This window comes from Asterias amurensis, chromosome 21 (assembly GCF_032118995.1).
Source record: "Asterias amurensis chromosome 21, ASM3211899v1".
In the NCBI taxonomy this organism is placed as follows: Eukaryota; Metazoa; Echinodermata; class Asteroidea; order Forcipulatida; family Asteriidae; genus Asterias; species Asterias amurensis.
In genome coordinates this window covers 2,198,285-2,224,742 of record NC_092668.1, presented here as the reverse complement: position 1 = coordinate 2,224,742, position 26,458 = coordinate 2,198,285, and the positions used below count along the sequence as shown (strand labels likewise).

Below are 26,458 nucleotides of genomic sequence, written 5' to 3'. Positions count from 1 at the left end.
AAAAAAGTATATACATGTATAATAATTCATAATCTATTCTTAAAAATGCTCTCACATGTTTTTTACAAGAAAGTTTCCAATGAACCTAGAAGTTAAATAAGTAAAATATAAATTCAAGAAAATAAAGACGGTCAGGTTTCTGTAAAACAATCAGAGCGTTAGAAAGCTGTTGTGTAACAGCCGTTCACCAACGTGTTGCCATGACTACCGCCAAACATGCACAGAAACTTGAACACCAGCTTACAAGACGGCTGTGATTGAGTTGTGCGTGTATTGCAAACTGGATTACAGATTACGGTTTACAATACCTCTAAAAGATCGCAGTTTTCCATTGCTCTGACGACGAGTGATGGATCTTTTGTCAGCGATTGCATACGGTTGAAGTTGGCGATGACAGAAATGTCAATACCTGGGGGAACAAAAACAATACTTGTTAATTATTTTGTCGTGAACAGTCCTCAACCGAGCTAGTTTTTCATGTTTTTGGCACACAGCAATCAAGAGATTGGATACAGATGAGATTGTAGTACGATGTTACATCCCACATTTCTGCCCATTTCTTAATCACCATCCTTTTGGCGCTTGCATTGTTGGATTCAAATCAACATCAGGGGTGAGTGTCATTACTAACGAAAAAGTCTGAAACTTGGATACAAACTCAAAAAGGTATGTTGAGATGATGCCATTTTTACTGTTTGGCAACCCCTGGGGTTACAGACTCCAAGGAGCTTTTGAAAACGGTATCCAACGCACTAGAGAAGTAGACAAATGAGCAGGATTTCTTTATTTGTGGAAAAAAATATTGTGTGATTTTCTTTTAGTCTGAATTCAGACAAAAGTCTGAACAATCTCATCCCTGCACATTTATTTCCATAGTATTGCACAATGAACAAGATGCATAATTATAAAGTTGGCCTATAAAAAGTATGAGGCGTAGTCGTGTGTAATGTAACTCATTATTCATTATTTACCCCAACCCCAAAAGTTATTTGTGAATGTTAAGTGTTCTCATTTTTGTTTTTCTTACATCCGTCATCAGCTTTTTCCATCTCCTGTTTTATGAAACGATCTTTGCGAAGATTTGAATCGCCGAAGTAGAACTCGAGCTGCTTCTGGATGTCGCTCAGAACTTTCTTCAGACGCTTTCTCTTCTGCTTCTTCTCTTCGTTGCTCACACCCTCCGCACTTTTCGTTTTCGCGTCCATGGTAACGCCTTCAGTAGTCACAGTTGTCCAGACCTTTTTAAAAATACAAAATCAAGTTTAGTATTTAAGCATGATATAAGAAGCATTTTATTTTCACATTTGTGTTGACTGGTTGTGGTTGGACGGACTGGAGTAGTTTTAACGATTGCCTAATTTGGTAATGTAGAGGGCCTAGCGATTTCTCACCTTACTACCATGACTACATGTATGTAGCATTTACATAGCAAAGTCAGACCATCAATCAATCAATCAATCAATCATTTTTGAGCATGATATTTATTTGATAAATAAACTAGATACGCAATCAACATCTTGATACTCATATTCATAACTAACAAAAGAAACAATGTTGCCAGAACATGGAAACTGGGGCCGATTTCACAAAGATCCAAGATTGATCGTAACTGCAAATCAATCGTAGTTGCTATGATTTATGAAAATGGTGATGTCACAATACAAATTACTATGGTGATACTGAAAAATTGTCTTGCGATGAATTTTATTGCTTTGTGAAATCGGCCCCTGTTCCTCGTTCTGCTGCCGGAGATGATAGCAGAACAAACCTCATATTATTAACTACAGTCACGATAGTTCTAGCCACCCCCCCCCCCAGACACTCCCCCATTAATATTATTAAAGGATAACTTTCCGTATGGCGCCACCACTTTTTCACTCATTTTTACAAAAAGGGATATATCAATCAGGTAAATTAGATACTATATTATTTTATTTCGAATGAAAAAGTGGTGGCGCCATACGGAAACTTTTCCTTATTAAATAAAAGCATTCTGCACTGTGCTGCAGCAGCACTCAGCTCTTCCATCCCATGCATGGCCCAGCGGTGCGTATTTTCACGTGTCTCTTTTCATTGGCACTGTAAATGTAATACTAATATTTAATTAATAAGTATAGCTCGTTATAAAGTATACCATTATTAGTTTATCTTTGCTGACTAGTGCAAGCTATGAACAAGTCTAAACATTGAAAAAAGTAAACCTTTATAAACACTGTACATTTTCTTACCAAATCCAGCTAACAAAATCAAACACCACGAGAACTTGAGAATTAAAAACCACATGCAACATGTGCTGCTGAAAGTAAAACACTTGACTTTTTCATGTAACCTGCATGCATAACGTCCACGAAATGGTAATTGTCATGAAACAGCCGTTTGTTTAATCCCATCAAATATATTTTGTCCTAGGTAAGTATAGACTTTATTGTATGTAAAACGTTAACCCTTTATTGATTCAGGGGAAATGTTTTCTCGTTTACCACTGAAATTAAACTCGTTACAAATGTTTTGAAAATTGATGTATTTATTGATCTGGACTTTGTCAATTTATTTAACTTTTTATCACTATTGAAGTTAAAATCTACACAATTTTAGTATAAAACAATCATTAAATTCTTGCGGATGACTGACAAAATACCTAAAATATAGTGTAACACTTGTTAAAGTTTAGACAAAACATGTAAGGACTTAGTAATTTTGTGAAAGTCTAAATCTGATTGTATTTCAATGGTAATCCACCATCTGCATTCGAATGAGTACAAGGTGAAACAGGGAACCACCCAAATCTGGGCCACGTATCATTTGCACGCAAGTACCGTATGTGGTACAAAATAGATCACTCAAAATCACTTTCAAATCATCTTATTTAATTGTGAGTAAGATAATAAACACCACCGGAGTCAGAAATGAGTTGGTTAAGATCCGTACTGGGCTCGAATGAGGCTTCAGCTCAGCCATCTGGGGCAGAAACAGTAAGTTTTGGTGGGCTGTCGATAGGCCGTCTGCTCTCGCCCTGTGTTTTTCTGTTTCTGGCGATTTGTTTTGTATTGCAATTAGCATCGTATTTTTTTAATATTTAATGTGACCGGCGTAAATTATAACAATAACAAGTCAACTCGACTTTGACTTTTTTGATTTCCTCTTTAAATTGTTTTGTTTTTTAGATCAAATGAAAATCAACAAAGAGAATATAGCAGCGTACAATAAGTATACCTTTACAAAACAAATTAAATAAAAAGGAAAGATTTCCATATTTTATTATTAATTATCTTGCCACCACCACACGGGCATGACGGGCACGGCAAGCAAAAAGGAATATCTCATTAATTGTTGATTAAAGTTATATATATGAAAAATTGGTAGCAGGATACATACATTTTTGTCCAATTTTAAAATAATAGATTTGAAGGCAAATAACTATTTACTTTTCTCTTTAGTTAGATGTTTTGTTACGTAATTTGTATTTTGTATGGATTCTTTTTTTCTTTTTTTCTAGGTTGCTCGGCTTTGTGACCGAGTACAGTCTTCAACTTTACTTGATGACAGACGAGATGCTGTGCGTGCCCTTAAATCACTCTCAAAGGTAAGCATTCTTGTCCCTCCCACAACTACTGAGTGACTGCTTCAATTCTAAAAAAGGGGCGGGGCAAGCTTCCATGAGATTTACACATTTCCACTTAATCTTTGAGCTTTTATAACAAAGAGAGAGCACTTTTTAAAAGTCTCCCCAAAGGACATAACTTGGAGACAGGAATTATTGACCTTCTGCGATGACAACATGCAATTTTTTCAGCTTGAAATTAGTAACTTATTTTCCCAAAAGACCCAAAAAGTGAAAGTTGGGGGAAGAAACCGCCGAACCAAAGCCTGAATGTATCAAATAAAGATATGTCAATAATAAACAATGAATGCTGTTGGAATAAAAATTGTGTTTTTAACTGTGTTTTACAATTCTGCAAACTTTGTTTATACTTTTATCTGCCCTAGAAATTTCGCCTCGAGGTGGGGACCCAGTGCATGGATGTGTTGCTCGGTGTCCTGCAGACAGACCGTAACGATTCGGAGATAGCGAGTTATGCTGTGGAAACACTCCTTAATGTCATTGCCCCTATCGTGGAAGAGGAAGATGGTAAGAACGGTAGACCAGTACTTGCTTAAAAAAACCTCAAAATCTAAGGTTTGATCGTCCTGATTTTGCTTGGTGCAGGACTTTGTAATAAATGCAGTACAAAAGTGTTAAAGGCCCTATTACTTGCTAAATAAATCTCTAAGTATCTGTAAAAAGCAAACTCTTTTACCATGGCTTCTGACTGACCCCCAAACAAAGATATTGACAAAATAGGGAGACTGTCAACATAGGGCTTGATAGATCAGTTGGTAGAGCCTCGGATGTAAACTCGGAGGTTGTTGGTTCGAGTCCCACTCTAGTAAGTTTTTCTTTGTTCAACTCCGAATCTTTTACTGTGAGTTAAAAAATTAAAAAATCTGAGAAAATCTCAAAACCTTACAAAGTATTTGAAGTTTCAAAACCTTTTCAGGGGAATTTTGCACAAACAATTAACCCTGCTCTTAATGATCTGGTTGATGTTTCAGAAGAGTTTCAGCAAGTGGATGTGGAGGCGAAGGAGCGAGAGAATCGAGTTCTCAGTGAGCAGTTCATTGATATCTTCCTAAAGAAGACGGACAATGTGTCCCTCTTGCTGAGCCTGCTAGAGGTAAGTTACTCAATCGTGTCATTCGGCTGAGCGGAGAAGAACACCGGACTCAAGCTCTAGTGTTTCTGATCAGCAGAGTGAGGGTTCGAGTCCCGGGCATGACACTTGTGTCCTTTACAAGCAAGACACTTAAAACCATTATTGCTGTGTCCTTTGGATGGGACAGAAAGTCGTTGGTCCTGTGTGTTGTTGTCCTATTAGGATGTTTGAGCGTGAAACCAGAGCTTGTTCTCACCAATACACTCTTGCTTTGCTGAGATGTAGACCAATGAGCCATTCCAATAGCTTTAATCAACAAACTGCATCTCTTTAGAATCCCTTGCCTGGTGCATGCTTCTATCCTACAATCTAGACTTTTTTAAGAGGAATGTCAATTGCTACCTTCTCATGTTGAATGTGCGCTTCTTGTAGCCCCTAACCAAGAGTGGCTCTTAGCCTTGTTTGGGACAAACTTTGCATTACAAAATAAGCAAAATAATAATTAGGTATTCTATTCCAACAATACTTGTAATTATAAAAAAGGAATTATATGTTGTGCTCTCGCTCTCTCTCTCATCATTTCAGGAGTACGAGTTCCGAGTCCGGTGGCCAGCCATCCGTCTGATGACCGCTCTTATTAACTTCCGGTCATCTCAAGTCCAGCAGAGCATCTTGGTCAGTCCCATGGGTGTCTCCAAACTGATGGATCTGCTCTCTGACAGCCGTGAGGTCATCCGTAATGATGTGAGTGTACCAACAGGGGTACAAGAGGGGTGCAAGAGGGGTGCAAGAGGGGTGCAAGAGGGGTGCAAGAGGGTGTTGAGGTGTCTTTCATAACCTGTGAAGTCTTTGTCATCTTGTTTAGAATTCAGACGCCCTGTTAAGAATTGAGCCACCCTGTTTCGAATTTGGACACCCTAGATAAAGTGAACACCCTGTTTTCTAATTCAATGTCCCTGCAATCTATTTATTGTTATTTATGTTTATTTGTAGGGTCTCCTGCTCCTTACTGGTCTGACCAAGGGGAACGCCAACATCCAGAAGATTGTGGCCTTTGAGAACGCCTTTGATCTTCTCCTGCGAATCATCATGGAGGAAGGGGCTAGCGATGGAGGCATCGTTGTGGAAGACTGCCTCACGCTTTTGCTGAATCTTCTCAAGAAGAATAGCTCCAATCAAACGTTCTTCAAGGAGGGAAGGTGAGGGATGTTTGAAGCTTTTAATAGTACAGGGATGTGATTTCTCCATTTTTAACCGGAAATACTTTTTTTTTTTTAAACCTCTACCACCCCCCCCCCCCAAAAAAAAAGAAAAGAAAAAAAAGTACCTCCTAATTTTTTTAATTAAATCAAATTCATAAGAACATGATGATAAAGTCATATGGAACACCCCAGGTTGTTGAGTAGGGCTATCAAAACCAAAGATAAATGTATGTATGCAGGCTTCTCACTTTGTTTACTTATAAATTGAAATCTTCAAGTTTTCTATTTTTTTTGCATTCACAGTTTCGTTCAGCGTTTGTCTCCGTTCTTTGATCTTCAAACGATGATTCCTCAGAACCAGGACGGCACTTGGTCGACACAGAAAGTCAAGAATGTCCACTTTATGCTTCAGGTATGTATAGGATAATGCCCGAGGTGCGCGCCATGCGTGGGTAGAAATAGCAAAAGGGTGAAGCCCGAGGGCCATTCGTATCCCACGCATGGCGCGTACACCGGTGGCATTATTTGTTGTAAACCTCCACCTGTGACATTCCAGCGCTCCCTTATTGCGCACAAATGGCGTGATATTGTTTAAAGGTAGCCATCTCCTCATACTTGTGAAATAATGGTGGAACAATTGCAGGATGTCACAGGTGGAGGTTAAGACAAGAAATCCTCCTTCTACTTCAGACCTTGTTGTTTTTCTAAAGATAACATTTTTACATTTTTTACTTTTACCGTTTGTAGGTGGTTCGGAGTTTGGTCTCCCCGAACAATCCCCAACAAGCAACGAGTGGTTGCCAGAAGTTAATCCACTCGTGCGGACTGCTGAAACAACTCTGTGGTATCCTGATGGCCAGCGGGGTACCAGCCGATATCCTGACTGAGGTAAAAGGCTTTCAAATTTTCTAGAAGTGGTGAAGAAAACTAAATCTCTTTCTGGATAACCCGATTACGTTGATTTTCTTTTTGGTATTTGTAGACGATCAACACAGTGTCAGAGGTCATCAGAGGCTGCAAGGTCAACCAAGATTTCTTCGCAGCAGTCAACGCCCCTTCCAGCCCTCCAAGGTACTAAGTTATTTCCAGTATTTTTAACCCTCCTACGTGAGTTGCCAATTCATCCGAGAACAAACCCTTGTGTCTTTGTACTTTGTTTGATTGGTTCGTTTGTTTTGTTTACCTTTTTTTCAGCTCCAATGGTGACCTTAGTAGACAGTACAAAATACCCTGCTTGAGCCCCAAAGTCACTTTAGTTGACTGTGCATCTTACAGAACCGATTCCTTCAGCTGATAAATGTTTTCGCTTGAACATTCAAGGCTCGTGATATACATTTATGACAGAGATCTGCCATTGAGCCCATGATCATAATCACCTTTGACCTCGCATCCTTTTCCATGGCTTTCAAGGTTCTGGAGATTCGCAGTTAAATCTGATGTGCAAGTGTATACATTTAGACCAATACCTGTCTTTATCCTTGTGGATCAGGACAGGGGACCAGTCTAGTAAATGTAAAGTAGGATTTAAAACTTTGCATGGTGTAAAGACGATATGGAAAGGTTTGCGGTAACACCATGTAATGACTCTAAATGAGTTAGGGTGGTTCTGAAAAGAACCGTTGGTTTCAACTCGACGCCTCGATCAGTAGCCTATTGCTCTGATCGTCTTCAGGAGAAAGCTGGTAAATGTTGTTGTTTCTGCTCATGAAATACAGGCCGGCCATTGTCGTTCTTCTCATGTCCATGGTGAATGAGAAACAACCCTTCATCCTCCGCTGTGCCGTTCTCTACTGCTTTCAATGTTTCCTCTACAAGAACGACGTGGGACAGGAGCAAATTATATCAACACTCCTCCCTGCCACTGCAGATGGTACGTTCCGATTTGTGTAGGAGATATATATGGGTCTGGGTTATACCATTTGAGTTCAAAGGGGGAAAGCATGAATTGATATTCTGTCGCACGTGACCAAAAGTGTAATTGCTCAGAATTAGTTAGACCTTTGCCATATTGCAATAATACAGGGCAAAAATATTAGCTTTTCTATGTTGTTTTAAGCCCATACACTGGGTGCTTTCTCACTCAGTACAAAACAAAACCACAGGTTACACGTTTATTTTACTCCTCGAACCACCTCAGCTCCCCTGTGGAGCATACAGCCTGTGTTTTGGTTGTGGGAAAAGATAAACACAACTTATTGTTGGAACGTAAACAGTAACTGGATGACTTCTTTACACCAATGAGATCACTAACGTACGGAGGAGCCACATGTAAACCACTTAAAGTTTTGTATGTTAAAATCAGAACTTTCAAATCAATACGAAATCTTAATTTTGTTTTACCCATACACCGATGTGTGTTAGCACTGTATAGTCAGTACTTTGTGAGTCCTGTGAACAAATATCACAAGCATATTATTACTCGGGTGGGATTCGAACCCACGACCCTTGTAATTCTAGAGCAGTGTCTAACAAACTAGACTAACGAGGTTGCCCGGTAGCTAAAGGCAGTTCGAATCCTATGTTTTGGCAGCGGGCACCGCAACGTTATATAATAGACGCTAAATTTGCATCAGGGATAAAGAATATTAATTTGGGTTTTACGAAATCTGATAGGCAACTAATATTTCAATTCTTGGTTTCAGTGTCGGCCGTCACAGCGGGTCAGCTTCTCTGCGGAGGTCTCTTCAGTCAGGATCCTTTGTCTAACTGGTGTGCCTCAATCGCCCTCTCCCACGCCCTCAAAGATAACAACGTACAGAAGGAGCAACTCTTGAGAGTACAGCTGGCCACCGGGATGGGCCAGGCTCCCGTGTCTCTGTTACAACAATGCGCTAATATCTTATCACAAGTAAGTGCCGTCTCCTGAGCGGTTTTGCACCTAGTCTTCTCTTTTGAGGATCAATTCCAGAATTGGAATTTCATGGTTTAACATAATAATAAATATTATGAATAAAGACTTGTAATGCACAAACATCCACCCTGCTGGGTGTTCAAGGCGCAGTAAAAAAAAAATAAATAAAAGAAGGAAAACAGACACAACTAAATTGAGCTTTGAAAACCTGTGACATAAGATAAGTTTTGAGGAGAGATTTGAATTTTGTGGTACAAAGACAAGATCTAAGATTGAGTAGTAACTGTATGTCCTGCAGTCTAACCACTGGACCACAATGACATTGTGTTTTATTCTGTTTTTGATCTACAGCCCACAGTAAAATTCCAGACGAAGGTTGGTCTTCTAATCCTGCTGTCTTCATGGCTTGCTGGATGCCAGTTGGCAGTTACACACTTCCTTCTCAACCCTGCCAACATTCCATTCGTATCCTTTTCAAAATATTTTGGTTCTCGTGTACACTTTGTGAATGTTTTCTTTGTGTCTGAGTTGCGCTTCCCAAGGAGCCTTTCTCAAACCTCGGCTTAGGCTCCGGCTCAGGCTTAGGCTCCGGCTCAGGCTTAGGCTCCGGCTCAGGCTTAGACTCCGCTCACTGCGGATGGAGCTCGGCCTTTAACCTGCATTATGGAGCAGCGCGTATTAAAAGACCAGTATTCTCACTTGGTGTATCCCAACATATGCATAAAATAACAAATCTGTGAAAATTTTGACTCAATCGGTTATCGAAGTTGCGAGAGTATTATGAAACAAAAAACACCCATGTTGCACAAACTTGTGTGCTTTCAGATGCCTAAAAAAGGCTTCAGGCCTGAAGTCTTTTAACACTTGAGTGAGAAATTACCTGTTTCTCAAAAACTACGTTACTTCAGAGGGAGATGTTTGTATCCTTGACTGAGTTTTCCTGTCCAGCTGACTGCACAAGTTGCCGAGACCACCGACGAACACGAGTCCCTCGGCCAGGGCCTCTGTGCCTTCCTGCTGGGTATCTGCGTCAATTTCAACGATAATTCCAACTCAAGCTTCACAAAGTAAGTATAAAGTGAATCACCATCAAGCTTCAGGGACTTTGAAGTTCTAGGCAGGCATGTGATTTCTCAGGGTTTTTTTTAAAGGAAAAACGGTTGGTCACCTTGCTGGTACCAAGAGTAGAAGGTTAAATGCACTCTAATGAACAGCGATCAGGGAAGATTATAAAAGATCTTATATTGAGCCAAATACTTAAAAGCAGCATCCAGAAACAGAGTCCAGCATTCTGCTGAAGACGATCAGAGCAAACTGATCGAAACGTTGAGTCGTTAACCACTGATTCTTTTCTGAACCAATATTACTTAAAATAAGATCTTCACATGGTGTTTAACGCAAACCTCTCTTAGTTATACTTCCACCATGCAATTTTTCTAAGTCCTACTTAAAAATGTTTTTTTTTTTTTTTTTTCAGGGACAGCATGAAACAGTTAATAGAGAAGAGGATTGGCTTGGAGGCGTTTGTAGAGAAGCTGGACATGGTGTCTAAACATGAGATGTACACACTAGCAGCTCAGAAACCTCAGCTTAGATTCAGCTCGGCTGACAGTATGATGCTGGATTATGAATTCACTGCACTCTTTAAACAACTTGAAGGTATGTTTCATCAAGTCCCACAACAAACTGATGTGTTGTTAAACATGGCAACGATTCCGTGTTTGGAGAAAATTGTAGCTATTTTTCAATACTGTTGTCTCGGAGACTTTTTGAACATATTTATTTATTTATTTATTTTTGTAATGCAAGTCGCTAGACACACAAGATCTTAAGGCCACTTCAAGGTGTGGGCTACAAATCAACTATTTTTCCAGGGGCCTTTGCCACCTACTCCTGGGGCTAAAACAGGCTTACCCCCTTTACAGTCCAAACGAATGTAGGCTTGGGTATCATCCATCGGAAGCTTGGCTGTTAGAGCAGAAAGCACTACCTACCCAACTTTACAAAGCAATCTAGGTTAAGTGTCTTGCTTAAGGACACAGGTGTCACGCCTGGGACTCGAACCCACACTCTGCTGATCAGAAACACCAGAGTCGGAACCTGGAGCTCTTAACCACTAGGCCGTGACACACCACACGTGCTTAGTATTTGAACAAAAGTATTTCAATACCAAAGTATAGCTGACTTTTTCCTTTAGCAAATAACAAGCAATGAGTAATGACTCTAACACCTGACTTATAGTTACATTCTTGGTGTGTTTTATTTCGCAAGGTGTGGTCATGAGAGCAGTTGGGGAAAACGAAGACCTTGAAACGAAGAAAAGTATTGAAGATCACGACGGAATAGTGACGCAGTACAAAGATATCATCCGTGAGCAGGTAAATGATTGCAAAGTTCCCAAAGCAAAACCTTTTGGTTCATGTTTGTAAAAAGTCAACACTTTCTATGTCCGTAGTCATTTAGAATCATCAGTGGTCAAATGGTTTGAACTGTTTTGACCAAGCCACACAGACCCCAAATTTAAGTTTTTAGATATTGAAAGACAATTAACGCCCTGCAAAACATGCTTAGCAAAGATAAGCAGGATACAAGTCACAGATTGGACATGTGACGTGGTGTTATAGCTGGTAACCTTATTCTGGTAAGCATAAAGCATTCTGGTAAAGCCATTGGACCCTTTCGGTACAGGAAGAAGAAAAAAAAGTTCACAGATTTACAAATAACTTACAGGGTTTACAGAAGGACTTCTCTTGAAATACTATTCCATGAAATGCTTCACTTTTTGAGAAAACAGTAAAACAATATCAATTCTCGTTAACGAGAATTACGGATTTATTTTAAAAACATGTCATGACACGGTGAAATGCGCGGATGCAAGGGTGGGTTTTCCCGTTGTTTTCTCCCGACTCCGATGACCAATTAAGCCCAAATTTTCACGGGTTTGTTATTTTATATAGAAGTTGTGATACACGAAGTGTGGGCCTTAAACAATACTGTTTCGAAAGGGTCCAATGGCTTTAAGCAGGCCTGCATAGAATTGCCAACAGTGTATTGAACATATATTGATATCTTCTTTTAATATCGCAGGATATGGAACTTGGCAATCTTAGAACAAAGAACACAGATCTGGAAAAGGAACAGAGAAAGGCAGAGGCACTCCTGGGGGAGCAAGCTCAACAGATTCAACAGCTCAAGGATCAATACGCCCTAATCAAGGCACAGCAAGGTATGTTCAAACATAGAGAGTTTGTCTGTCATTTGCTAAAATGGAATTTTTATCGGAAATTCATCAAATTTGTTTTTGCTAGTTTAGAACCTCTTGTTAATACAGGCTTGTGATCTAGCCGTAGCTGTAGCCAAAGTCGTTGTTTTGGACACGAGCTCACAGTACTGGGCGCTCCCTACATTTAACACTGGAGAGGTCATTTTGCATATATGGTCGACTAAATTTTGGAGGATTTCCAATAATGTAGTTATTTGAAGAAAAAAAAAAATTTCTCAAAATGCATTGTACCATCCAAAAATGCTGTACTTCTTCCCAAGTAAGTTTTTATTAAACTTCAGAGTCATTACAAAACCCAAACAGACCCTTTAAGGATCTAATGAGCAGAAGATAGTCAGCTTGATGTAATTTTTTGTATTGTGATCATTTTAGGGGTACAGGCCGGGCAAGGTGACATCCCCAACTCTATGGACCCCACCAGTCTAAACCAGGAAGCTGATGCAGAGAAGACTGCGCAGCTAGAGGCGACAATTGAGGAGTTGAGGAACAAGACCGCTTCAATGACCACCCAGCTGCTAGAAAAAGAATCGAGGATAGAGAAACTAGTAAGGTTTTTTTTTTTTTTACAAAGGAAATTCTGCATGTTGCTGCATACTATAGATGGATATCGCATTTGATGATGAACAGGGCAAAAGTGCACCTGTGTAGGCGCTGCGCTGGTGCTGCCCTCAACTCAGCTAATGATAGCCTTGCACATGTGCACATTCATCAAAGATGGTGATCAAAGGCGTGATGTGCAATTTATCTATTGGCCAACCTCCCAACACACGTTCCCACAGAAGGGGGTGGTAAAGTACTGTTACCAGTGTTTTTGCAACTGCATCAAATGGTTATTTCTTGGCATTTTTTTCATTTAATAGGTTCTTTTTCTGATGATTGCTACTTGACCGTGACTCTCTGTAACATTTTTCTGAAAACAAAAGTTCTTGATTTTGAAATAAGATGTAAACACCACCGCTTTATGACTTTAATAATCCGCTGGGTTCCTATCCACAGACCAACGACTTAACAATATCAGACGCCAAGGCTGTACTCTCATCGAGTGAAATGGAGAACATATCGTCGGACGAGCTGAAAACACGCCTTGAAGAAACGCAAATGGAGAATGAGAAGTTGCGAACGGCCCTGACGGAGTTGAACGCAGATATGAGGGGGAAACGGCAGGAACTGGAGAGGCTTACTGAAGTAGAGGTGAGGTGACAACGGTCACTAGAAAATGTGATCTTAAGTGTGCACAAGAGTTTGAAATTATACAATTAATAATAATAAGTTGGCACTTATAAAGTGCCTTTTCTAGAGGAGGCAAAGCGCTAGGATTTCTCAAATCAAAATCAAAGATGGCCTGAATAAATAAAATCACTGTCGTTGAAACAAGTGAGTCTTCATCAATTTCTTTGAAGGATTCAAGTGAGTTTGTATTTCTGCAGCTGTCTGGTAGTAAGTACCACAGGGCCGGGCTCGCATTGGAAAAGGCTCGGTCTTCTGTTTGTCGTTCTCCTACTTGTAGGGCTTTCTCAAAGAGCATGATGATGTCACAAGTGTTTGTTTTTTAATAACTTCACTTGTATTAAGTTAGTGATATTTTTCCGTTATGCTGTTTTAAAAATTTCTTAAATCAGCTCTGTCTATACTTTTGGATTTGATGTTCTTCTTTCAGAGATTAAGCCGAACCTCCTTCACAGAAACAAAGAGTGACTTAGAGTCAAAATTACTTAAAACGGAAACGAATTGCGCCTCGTTTTCCGCTGAGAATGAACGCTTGAAGTCGGCAAACGAAGACCTGGAATCGTCTCTACGAGAGGCGCAAAACTCACAGCAGGGGAGCAGCGGGGATGCAGAGGAAGTCAACAAACTGAAAGAGGTTATCAGCAGACTCGAGCAAGAAAAGGTTTCCTTGAAGTCGGAATGCAAGAAGTTGAAGGAGGAGGTAGAGAAGGTTGGGAAGGAACAGGACGATCTGTTAGTCCTGCTGACGGATACCGACGCTAAGAAGGACAAATATAAGGACAAACTCCAAGAGCTGGGCCAAGCAGTAAGTTAACAAAACCTATTATTCAATGGGAGTGGACATTTTTGGATTGCACCTTGTGGTTTTGACCAAAACTTGATACAATTGCTGTACTTTCCCCTTGTGATTTGTTAAATATTTTACCTTAAAGAAAACCCATCGAAATTTTTTTAATTTTTGGCCCACTAATTTGATGAAGAAGTGCTTAACCCAATGAGGCCCATGTCTGATACAAATGATTACAGACCAATGGCTATCTATCTTTACTCCCAACTCTCAGAGGGGTCTCTCAACTCTGTGACATCAAAAAAGGCCTGAAATTGTTATCTTTTTAAGGGCAAGGCCATTTTCATTTTGCAATAGTCACTTCCTTTGAAAAATCTTAAAGTCTACGAGAAACTTTTGAAGGGGCAACATCGGTCATGGCATCCGTGGCCTTCCAGGCCTGTCATTATAAGATTTCAGGGCGATGCCATTTCACTTTGTGACACTATTAAATCTTATCTGCTCTTTTAAATTATGATTTTTTTTAATTTTTTTTTTCTGGACAGATTTCAGATGATGACCTCGGTGATGAGGAAGGTGAAGATTGGGAAGAAGAAGATGACGATGAGGCGAGCTGAGACACCCAGTAAAGAAGTTCTCACTTTTTATGCAAACTCTTTAGTAGACTTGATTCAAGTCCCATTCTCGTGCGAGAGGTCCCTGCCAACTAGCAAACAAGCCGTATAGCTGTGTGCCCTCACACTACATAGTAAAACTGTAGCTACTGTGGTCCCTGGAATAGCTCAGGTTGGAGGATGTCGGTCGCGCAAAAGTTTTCTGACGTTAGGCGATGATGGGACTGAAACTAAAAGGACTCTCACGGGATTGGGACTTAAGTCAAGTCTAATTGGTTAGAAATCTGGAGGATGTATATTTTTTGAATGGGTTTATCTATTATTTGATCTCATTGATTAGTTGTTTCATAATAAATACAAACTCGAATGACATTTTTACTAGTATTACATTTCTGAACTGCCTGTGCACACCTTTTTCTGTTTATGCGTTCAAATTGTTGCTGTTTAAAGTTTGAGTCAAAGATTGGTTTTTGTCAATGTAATGCTGATTTATAGGCAAAATTAAAAAAGAAAGATGTATTACAAATCACTTGTGAAAGTTTCAGCTGGAAACAGTTTTACTTGCAGAGAAAACAGGGGGAAAAACATGGTATTTTCACAAGAACATCCAATATTTAAATTTTTGATTTTTTACCCAAATTTGATATAAGTGCCGCACTTACTTGATGTTTTGATTTTTCGAATTTTGGGCCAAATATCTACAAAAATGCCGGACTTACCCCTTGGGATTTTTTATCAGTTTCTGGCTAAAATGGATAAAAATGCTGGACTTAACTTACCCCTTGGGACTTCTTCAATTTTGGGCCAAAATCAATCAAAATGCTGGACTAACCCCTTATGATTTTTTAAATTTGGGACCAAAAATTGATCAAAATGCTGGATTTACTCCTTTTATTTTACCAATTCTTAGCCAACCCCTTGTGATTTTGTCAGATTCGCACAAAAAGTGGTCTCACAGCTGCATCGCATAAATTTCCTGACCAGCTTCATTTCAAAAGACCAACAGGGTCCTAAAGTACTTCAAAGTGTATCAATATTTTAGACAAATTAAATTAATGAAGATCAGTGATTGTTTAAAGTTCAGAATCTTATTTTTATTTCACATACAATAATATAAATTTTACAAAAACTTGTCTTTTAGGTTTTTTTCTAGGTATGGTCCTGTGTAAATGTACATGTCTTGCCAAGGTCTTTAAAATTGATTTGTACGAACGTCTGTGTTTGTTTCGTTTTTTTTTTTTTTTGGGGGGGGGGGGTATACAGTATGGGATAAACCATGTACATGAAATATGAAAGTAAATAAACTAGGGCTCTGTGTTCGTTAAAGTTACAGAGTTAAAATAATTTGTGATCTTCAGTACATGAACAATGTCTTAGCAGTCCAGATATACATTTGTAGAAAATGGGGTCGAAGTTCATGGCTATGCTTACTACAGTGTTCTTTGCTTATGGTACCCTGTATTAAAAAAAGCATACATGTAGTAAGCTCCGAGTTGCACGGTAAGCAGAACCATGAAACTCGACCCTCTTTTTATAAGAACATGGTTTATCTAAGATTAAAGAACAGATTTGTCATTTAAATACATTTTTGTATAGACTACAACACATACTGTTATGCCACTTCAGGGATTTAGCAGAAATAATAGCTGAGAACTTTAAAATATTGTGCTTACCAGAATAAAGTTAACAGCCAAACTACCATGTCACACGTACAATTTGTGACTGGTATCCTGCTACTTTCTGCTTAGCAGACTATTTTTTTTTCTGGTCAAGCAGTTCTATGAAATTGGGCCATGGTCCTTAGCCCCAACTATTTAAGCCTGTGAAGTCTGTTCGAGATGCTTGGTCTTAAATATACGCAGATTGTCAAGCATGATTTATGTACTTCAAGATTTTCATGACTTGATCTTGTAAACATAGAAACCAGATTTGTGTTTAAATAAAGACAACTAAATAATTATACATGAGCAGTTGACTCAATGAATAAAAGTACATCAAATTTTAAAACCACATGAAGTTTGTCAACCTGTCTTTTTGTTGGTGTGTACCCAAGTTTTTATAAATGTAATGTTCAGCGCATTATCTTTGGCGTTTCAAAGTGTGTAATGAATTGAACACATTTATGTAGCACCTGTCAAAGGGTTTACAAGGTTCTACAGCGCATTCAGCAGCCACTGCCAGACACTCTTGGGTAAGCCCCTTCTATAATTGTTTTCTATAATAACATGCTGAAATAAACACTGAACCAACTCAAAATTATTTTCTCTCCGACTCATAAGACAAATTCTGAAGCCTTCTTGTGGCACTTAAGTACAAATTTGTAGTTTTTGTTCACATACCAGAATAAAATACTCTAGTTGGAGTAAGGTTGGTTTGAAGGATCCGAAAGCAAAACCCAAAATTGAGTAGCTACCTTAACACTGATGGAATCAAAAGTCTTTCTATAAATTGCGTTTGACAAATAATTCACATTGACATGAACCTGCATGCGAGAAACACTATCTTTATCATGTTTAAAGAGGGGCTCCAAGCCAAACAAAATGTAAAATCAGAAAGCAACAGTTTTTCTCAGTCTTGTTGACTTTGGTGAGAGGTCAAACATAGCTACATTAACACAATTTTAAACCACAATCTAGTCATGGTCATTTACTTGCATTGTAAATACTTGCTCCTTGATCTAAAAAAATAATGGTAAAACTATCCAGCTTCTCTTTGCCAAGCCCAATTGGTTTTAGCAGTGCATACTGGAATCAGACAAGTTTTTAAGTGATACAGCACAATTTGGAGTCTTTTGGATCAAATAATTAAAGGTAGATTTTTATCTAACGTCATAACTTTGTTAATTTTGGTTTCATACTTGCACCAATGTGTGTAAGCACTGTATAATAATAATAATAATAATTTGGGGGGCTAATCGTCCTTACTCCCAGCTAGAGCTGAATTGCGAAGGACGCGGCTACAACGTGTTCGAGAAGCAGGCATGCAAGGGTGCATTCAGCTGCCAGCCACGTCAACTCATTATGACCACGGAGCACAGCCAAGATCGAAAGTGTTTGATTTTTTCCTGAGGGAGGAAAACCGGATAGCCGGAAAAACCCTTGTGGCACAGCAGAGAACCCGCGCAACGTATACTTCCCCTCGAGTTCCGTGGAAAAAAATCACAGGCAAATCACTCGGGAGGGATTCGAACCAACAACTATTGATAAAAAATAAAAAAAGTAGCCAATTGTGAATGTCCAGCCATTTGGAAAAAAAAAAAATCAAACCTAGCTCAACTGCAGTCCATCCAGGCAATGCAATAAAAAAATTCTTCTTTCTGACAATTTTTACAGACAACTTGCAAATATACCAAACACAGTTTTTAAAACAATTTGAACAATCTGACTACCATTTACAACAATGTGTAAATCAAACAGTTTGACTCCTTAAACAAAAACAACATATTATAAAGAATAGTAAAAATGTTTTGAACAAATTGTGTCCCATTTAAAATTTTACCACCATACTCTCCTCAGCTAAGGAGATGCGTTTAACAAAACTAGTGTCTAGTCAATCCAGCCCAACTAAATACTAGAAACAGACAAAAAAGTACACAAATTTTGTACAAATCTTTGATCTTGAAAAAAGAATTCTTACTTCAAGAAGTGCCTGCTTACAAAAAATTACAAGAAAAACAAAAAGCCTGTAGTTTAGAACAAGAGTTTATTAAAACTTTAAACACGAAGCACATCTCAAACACCCAGCTATCAAGCTTTCCAACTTTGCAGCTTGCACCATTTATCTCTCGTTTGTGAAATATTAGATGCAAATGCAAGTTAAACCAGAGCATCCCACTTTTGTAAAAATCAATTTTGAAAAAACCAACTACAGCGTATGCTACAGGACCACGTTTGTAGCACATGAATAACTTTTAAACAACACCCAATGATCACAAAGAAAAAATATGTGAACATTTAGATGTGAATAACTTTTTTCTTTGAGATTATCTGAAACTGGTTGCCTGAAAACTGCCTCGTTTGACATGGCCCTTAGTTGTTTGTTACAATCTTTTGAGATGTTCAATTTTCAAATACCAACTCGTCTCACGAGCCAAACATGATCTTCTCGGCCTCGATCTCATTGTGTCGTTGCAAGATGGCCGCATTCTTCCTCTTAATCTTCTGTATCCTAGCGATGAGCGCTTCCTCTTTCAACCTCTTGGCTTCCGCTTCCTTCGTCTCTTCGATGGCCTGCCTCTCCTGCTGCTCCATCCGGACTTCCACCTCCCTGGTCCTCGCCTCGATCGGTCCCCGCTTCCACAAGTCACCCCCGCGACTGAGCTTAGTGTGCCGGACGTCCTCATAGCTCAAGGATTGGGATGGTTCCCTTTCCAAGTCTTCGACGACCATCCTCCTAGAGGGGCCTCGGTCGGCCTGGTACACCCTCCTCCTTGAAGAATCAGAATCAGCATTCAGGAACTTTCTCCTCGGTGGGCCCGAATCATCGTGGACAATCTTCCGCCTCAACGTATCTTCATCTTCCTGGTAGACTTTTCTGTGAGAGTGCCTCGAGTCTTCCTGGTAAATCTTTCGACGAGGCTCATCGTACTCGTCCTGCTCGGACATTTTGTAATTGTCGTAGACGATCTTCCTCTTGGACTTGTCGTAATCTTTTCCCTGTACAATGTTTCTCTCTGACCTGTCAATAAATTTCCGACTAGAATGTTCACCTTCTACACTGGAGTCCTTGATGACTTTTCTGTCATCAGCACGAGAGCGTGACTGAATGAATTTGCGGGGCTGCTCAACGTCTTCAAACAGCATCTCCTCCTCCTCTCTATCCACACTGACCCTCACACCATCATCCTCGACACTCTGAGCAGAATTTCGCTTCAGTTTGATCTTCTTCCTCTTCACCTCTCGTAAAGAAACCTCCTTTTTAGCATCTTCAACGGGATGATCAATTTCCTCAATCTCTCGCTTTTCGTTTTGAGTCTCACTTTGTGGAACTGAGTTCTTATCGTCCGTTTCTCCATCTTGATTCTCATTCTCCTTCACAGATTTTTCAAGCTCCTTCATCTGTTTAGTCTCATCCACAGTATCCTTTCCTTCTTCCCCTATTTCTACATCTTGTGCTCGCTGTTCTCTTTCCTCCTCACGATGCTCTTTGCTCTCCTCCCGAAGATGCTTCTCTTTCTTAATCCTTCTTTGTTTCTTCTCCGCCTCTTCCAGCTGATGTTTGTGTTTCTCCGCCTTCCGTTTTGTCTCGACATCCTGTTTAGTTCTGGTCTTGAGTTCGATAACAGACTGTCTTGGTTTGGTGGCGACCTCTACCTCTGCTGGGCTGTCCAGTAGATCATCGTCGTCAAAGCCTCCCGAGACACTAAGTGGGTTCTTCGAGAGTTTCTTTGGACGTTCCTCCTTCAGGTCATGAATCTTCTTTCCGAGGCGATCTTTTACAGACCGTCTAGGCTTGCTGCTACTTGCCGTTTTGAGCCCAAGTCTTTCATGAACTGGTTTCCGTTTTGATGGCAGACCTGTAAATTATTGACAGAGGTAAAAATTTGCTCAAAACACATTTTCAAAGACTGCTGAGATGATACTCAACCTTTTTTCAACCCAATTTTCACATGAAAGTGTTCCATTGAAACTGAGAGCTTACATTTGGGTGTTTTCCAAAACATTTTCTTTACAGTACAAGTAAACTTTCAATATCACATTTAAAGGAAAAACAAACCATTCAGTGAGTTTTTGGAATGTTCAACTACATGATCGTTTGTTATCCTGTTTAACGTAACTTGTGCCTTTAAGTCATTGACTTTGCTGTAATGATCGGGGCCCAATTTCGTAGAGCTGCTTAAACAGAAAATATTGCTTCAAAACTCCCTGCTTAGCAAGAAAAAGCAGGATACCAATCACAAATTGTACATGTTGGCTGGTTAGCATAATTTGGTGTGCTTAGCTTGTTTTTGTACATAAGTAGCTCTATGAAATTGGGCCCTGAACCATGCAAACCAAGCAGGACTGCTGATCTACTTAAGTTTAGCATTGCTGAAGTTTAGGCAGACTGCAGGCATCATTCTAAAAACAAATTTAGTGAGGTGGCAATATCGACTAAAAAATTAGCGAGGTGGCCGCTAAAAGAAGTGAACCTGAACACATCAGACGAACCATACAATGGCAAATTAGAGCTACTACATTAGTTTGAAAGACAGTAAAATTAACAAGTATAGTGCACAAAAATGAGCGAAGAACATATAAAAGCTCAACATACCTTCATTAAATGTGACACGTATTTCAGGACTGCCAGGTCTCGTCTTAGAATCCCCGTGGTCAAGACTGGATTCCTTCTTTCTCGTTTTTACTGAGATGTCGTCTTCCCTTGTATCTCTGGATCTTCTCTTCCTTCTGTCACGCTCCGACAACTCAACAGGTGCCAGTTTCCTGTCTCTGTCACTTTTCCGTTTGTGAGCCTTCTCGTTTGGAGAAACTTTCTCTTCATCCGTTGCAGCGGCGCGTACACCCAAGCGAGATTTTAAATCTCCACGTTTTTTATCAACCTTGACAATGCTACGAGGGCCAGTGGGAACACCCTCACCATCCGATCCAGACTCGCTCTCAAACTTTATCTCCAGATTTTTCAACCTGGACAGGGGCGGGAATCGTTCTTCGGAGATGGCGCTTTTATGGAGCCTAGCGGGACCCGCACTGTCATGGTCGGACCTGGGCGATTTTTTTAGGTCTACTCCGAGTCTAGCACCGAGGTTTGGATTCCTCACCTTGATGTCAAGAAGTGAAGGAATTTTAGAGGGAATGGAACTCCTCTCTTTGGAACGAGCCTCTTTGTTTGCCATTAGAGGTTGGACAGTGGACAAAGGACCATTGCGGGATTTTGATGGGTCTGTCTCTTTCCTGTCCTCTCGTTTGCGGCTTCGGTCTCTGTCCATTCGATCATCTTTTTTACGGCCATCTTCCCTCCTTCTCCTTCTCTCATCCCTGTGTCCATCATCATCTCTCCGCCGGCGATCATCTCTCCTGCGGTCATCGCGTCTGCGGTCCCGTTCTAACCCATCCTTGAACGGTCGAGGGGGTGGCCTCCGACGAATTCCAAGTTCATGTTGAGGTTTCTCACCTTTGGTATGTTTGAACCGAGAGGTCTCTTTGTCAGAATCACTCTCCAAGTCACTTAACGATATATCAGAGTCAGTATGGGTATCACTATCCACTGACGAGTTTCTAGACTTTGCACTATTTGCTTTGCTTGGTGACTTGTCATCACCCTTTCCAACGACAGTGTTTGAGTTTCGATCACGGTTACTTCTTTCTGGTCTCTTTTCGCCAGCTCTTTGATTCCTCCTTGACAAAGTTTCACGGGCATCTTTTATCTTAGACACACCACCCGAATCGGTGCCTGCGATCTTGCGCAGACGCGACTCCAATGAATTATTTGAATAAGGCACTTGGCTTTCGCCAGATCCAAATCCACGGGTGCCATCTGGACGTGTCCGAAGTCCCTGACCATCCCGTCGCGAACGAGGAGATCTGGATCGAGTTCTGAATCGGTCAGCATCCCTCTGGGACCCTTTTATATTGTCTCTGTGATTGCGTGAGTCACCTTGTCCCGGTAATCTGGGTCTTGATGGCCGATTATCTCTGCCTGAACCTCTTCGAGGGGAAACTCGCCTTCTTTCCCGATCCCTGTCACGTCCGGATCGATCAGGATATCTTTCATTGTTCCTCGAGCCTATCCCTCGCTCATCTCTTCCCCTCTCATTCGTCTCCCTCCTACGAGAGGCCAAGTTATTTCTTCTTTTCTTCTGACGTTCCTTTGTAGAGTCGTCTGAATCAGAATCGGTGCTGTCTGATGAGGAGCTACTAGATGAAGAAGATGATGATGAAGAAGAAGACGATGATGAACTTGATCGGGACCTGCTGCTCCCACTGCTGGAGTTGGACCTCGAGGAGCGATCACTGTCGCTACTACTACTGCTATCGCTGCTTCCGCTTGACGAAGAGCTCCTAGAGCTGTCGCTGTTGAAGGCCTTCTTGGTTTTCCTTCCGCCATCAGACGTATCATCGCTACCATCTTCCTCACTATCACTGCCCGAATCCGAACCGGACGAAGCAAAACGTGAAAACTTGTTGTTACGGGGTAGCTTCGGTTTGTCGTTTGGATCGACTGGGGCTGGGATAGGCACTTCAGGTACTGTCTGGATTGCGATGAGGTTCCCCTCCAGCTGGAACTTAGGCTGTGGTGCCTGTGGTGTAGGGATATCCTGAAAAAAAAATAATAAAAAAATATCACACTGATGTCAATATCAAATATGGTTTCAAATTCTACACACAAACTTATATATATTTATTGACCAAACCAACAGCGGACGAGCCACCAATTACAGGAAAGGATAATACACAATTAACAATATTCATATAGACAACATAAACTAATATGTATGTACAAAGTTAACAATTAAAATAGAAACATCTTATAAAAGAAAATTAAACCAAACATAGATTAAATCAAAATTGGGAAAGATTATTACAAATACATTATATATATTTTAAAAGCATGCCTACAATAAAAACAGAATAAACAATAAAAGAAAAAAAAAAAAAATATTGAAATATTGAAACTTAATAAAAAAAATATATAAATTATATATCACTGGAGGCAAAATAACAAAAAAATAATGCAAAACAAACTGATAAATAAAAATAGTAAAATAAAATAAATATTTGTTGACATACATGTAACAGCAAAACTTACATGGGGAAATAACCAAGGAAATATAAAATTTGGGAACACTTTGTCTATTCAACATTTATTTAGAGTTGAACTGATTTCTCTATGTCTGTTTCACTTGAAAAGAAAAAACGAAACAGGCTGTGTGATTTCATGAAACCTAAGGGCCTTCGTCACAAGAAGCAATCCACAGGCAACCAGTTCCAAGCAATCTCAAAGAAGAGACTCTGGTCATTTTTGAATGTTTTTATAATTTTCATGGGAATCATAAAATACATTGTTTAAAAAATTACTCATGTGACAAGGATCTTAAAGACACTGGATATTATTGATAATTGTCAAAGACCAGTCTTCTCACTTGCTGTATCTCAACATTGCATAAAATAACAAACCTGTGAAAATTTGAGCTCAATCTGTCATCAAAGTTGCGAGGAAATAATGAAAGAAAAAACACCCTTGTCACACGAAGTTGTGTGCTTTCAGATGCTTGATTTCGAGACCTCAAACTCTAAATCCGAGGTCTCAAAATCAAATTAGTGGAAAATTACTTCTTTCTTGAAAACTACGATACTTCAGAGGGAGCTGTTTCTTACAATATTTTATACTATCAACCTCTCCCCATTACTCATTACCAAGTAAGGTTTTATGCTAATAATTATTTTGAGTAATAACCAATAGTGTTCACTGCCTTTAAGGAACGGAGTAGATAATAATTACCTCTAATCTGATTTCTTTGGTAGATTTCAGAGCTGCTCTTCGTAGGGCATCCAGTACCTCCTCCTCATCCTCTTCTTTAACGACCGACTGCTCATTAGTTGGGCTCTGAGAGGCAGCATTGTTGTTGGGGGAGTCTTGCTGCGATTTCTGACAAAGAAAACAAGTACAAAACCATGTTGACTAAATCTGTATTGACCCATACCTGACGTCATCATCAGAAAAAATCTTGAATGTGCCATACTGGTGGGCAATTTCACTGTGCGTTTTTATATATAACTCTATGATGTGCGTTACGCAGTGAAGTGCACATTTTTAGGCAAGGCGGCAATAATACACTTAAACCTAACTTGCCCACCAACATGGTGAGCGTGGCATCAGGCGCCACGTGTGACGCGCGTGCAAGGCGTCAATAGTTGAAAGAACAATAGACAGATGCAGGCCTGATACTTCACATACAGCCAACGAAGGCAATTGCCTCCACACCCCCTGGTCATTGCCTTTGTCCCATTGAAATGCTCTACAGTATAAATTTAGTTTCCTCATTAGGTGCCCTTTACAAAAGAGAAAAATGCCTCGGTGCCCTTGCCCTTTCAAAAAACCGAAGCATACAGACCTGCAGACGCCAAAATACTTCTTATAAACCAAATGAAAACAGAATGCATTTTTGCCTTAAAGGGTTTGATACCTTTTATAGATCAAGTTTGTTAGGCCATGACATGGATCCCTTCTGACTATGAATGAAGATTTATGTAATATAGTTTACCTGTAGAAGCTTCAGCTTCATTGGATGTCAATTTTTTGAGACAAAAAGTGAAAATTACAAAGAGAAATGTTTTCAGGAGAGTCGCTCGCGTATAAATCTGTTGTACATGCTCAAAAAAATGTTGTCTCACTGAGATAACAGTTTTTTGTGAAGTCATTTTACTAATTTCTCAAAGTCACATGATTCGGGGCAAGCTTCTGCGTTGCTATGCATTTGACGATGAAAAAGTGTGAATGACACGATGGTACCTGGGTTAACTTTTCAGGTTGCTTGCCATGTTTTTTTTGGCAAAGCAGCTGTTTCTATAGTGTGAGGAATTCAAATGCAAGCAGACTTGTGACTTAGCAATAGTTTATTTCTAGAGGCTTTGTGACTATTAAGTGTAAGAAAAAGGGCAAGTCCATTGCTAGTTGTGAAAACATTACCCTCCTCCCGACGGAGCGTTACAATTTCGCAACTAGTCCATTGCAGTGTTAAGGCCGGTTTGTATTCAGTAACGCAACGGTCGCGCGATGGAGGCCTAAAAACTATGTCCTTTTTTGAACGCGCGTCAAGATTTCAATCGCCTTACCATCGAGCCATGGTCGCGCGACCAAAACTATAACTTGGCCTTTAGGGTTTTGGTTTTAAGGGGGTGGACATTTAGAATACTTACTGCTTTCAGAGATGCAAGGACAGCTACTCTCAAGGATTCAAGATCCTGTTCCTGTTTAAAAAGAGAAGAAAAAACAATCAATTTTAATTTAATATAATATTTATTTCTTATTTGGTGCCAGTTTGCTTTTTCTGATCAAAAAAGAAGTGGGACATCAAATCAAAGCTCTGATTGAATTATTCTGGAGATTTTTCCTTTGAAAATCTTAAGTACGTAGGCCTACACAAAGCAAACTACAAAACTTACTTGGTTAGACTTTTTGAGTTAGTTAGAGACCGATCAAAAAGTGCAGGTAAAAAATAGTATCTATTCTATTGACCAAGCCGTGAGAAGACTTACCAATTTAAACCTAATAAACCAACATTACTCAAACTTTCTTTTCAATACCAAAGTCAAGAACTTTATAAAAAAATTGTAAAAAACAAAAAGAAAAAGTATTTTTGTAATTTTTTTATATGGGGTTTACTTGGTGTTGTCCCACAAGTTAGTGCGATGTTTCACTGTAAATTCTTTGGTAACTATGATTCGTAAATGATTGATTGATTGATGATACACACAGTGCAGAAAATGCGTCAAGTGGACCAACTCGACCTTTTCCTCATCAAGCTGGGTAACCGTGGTCCGCGTACGGCGGGCGGTTGTAACAACTGCAACACACGCCACGCAATATTTTTTAACGTGTTAAAACTGTTATAGGTTTACTTCTTTGCCAAGTCTAATTAGGCAGCCACAGCTTACTTATAGAGACCCTAAGGTATAGATAGGTACACCTACGACATTATCATAAACATGTAATAATTTATTTTGTAAATGTAGTGGACAATCCCAAAATACAAAACCAATTCATTTAGCAAAATTCTTACCTCTTCGTCAGACGCCATGTTTTTCACACACACGCACGCGCAAAAGTCGTCTTTTGGCTGTTACAATTCCAGAGGGATAAT

At 39.8% G+C, this 26,458-nt stretch overlaps 3 protein-coding genes across 4 annotated transcripts in view; 1 reads left to right on the top strand and 2 right to left on the bottom strand.

Moving 5' to 3' along the window:
* Positions 1–2,973, bottom strand: part of LOC139953125 (la-related protein 7-like) — an 8,966-nt gene extending 5,993 nt beyond the window's left edge. Inside the window, exons 1-3 of one of the 2 annotated variants that reach the window (XM_071952542.1) lie at positions 2,929–2,973; positions 1,028–1,238; positions 309–409 (exon numbers count right to left, since the gene is read on the bottom strand). In XM_071952542.1, the coding sequence (XP_071808643.1) occupies positions 309–409; positions 1,028–1,238; positions 2,929–2,958 (342 nt within the window). In that variant the 5' untranslated portion in view covers positions 2,959–2,973. Of the gene's footprint in view, positions 1–308; positions 410–1,027; positions 1,239–2,228; positions 2,303–2,928 lie in introns of those variants that run through there. The other variant, XM_071952543.1, reaches the window with a different exon arrangement.
* Positions 2,768–15,932, top strand: LOC139953124 (general vesicular transport factor p115-like). The gene is made up of 20 exons (XM_071952541.1): positions 2,768–2,972; positions 3,497–3,583; positions 3,988–4,129; positions 4,594–4,715; positions 5,280–5,438; positions 5,688–5,893; positions 6,200–6,308; positions 6,644–6,784; positions 6,879–6,967; positions 7,612–7,766; positions 8,539–8,744; positions 9,099–9,212; positions 9,696–9,814; positions 10,225–10,406; positions 11,019–11,125; positions 11,835–11,973; positions 12,403–12,575; positions 13,027–13,221; positions 13,688–14,062; positions 14,590–15,932. Exons 1-20 carry the CDS (start codon positions 2,907–2,909, stop codon positions 14,659–14,661), a joined length of 2,958 nt encoding a protein of 985 aa, XP_071808642.1. The 5' UTR covers positions 2,768–2,906; the 3' UTR covers positions 14,662–15,932.
* LOC139953123 (uncharacterized) lies at positions 15,548–26,458 on the bottom strand. The gene is made up of 5 exons (XM_071952540.1): positions 26,378–26,458; positions 25,515–25,565; positions 24,097–24,243; positions 20,911–22,912; positions 15,548–20,173 (listed from the first exon to the last, which is right to left on the bottom strand). The coding sequence occupies exons 1-5, from the start codon at positions 26,393–26,395 to the stop codon at positions 18,741–18,743; spliced, it is 3,651 nt and encodes a 1,216-aa protein (XP_071808641.1). The 5' UTR covers positions 26,396–26,458; the 3' UTR covers positions 15,548–18,740.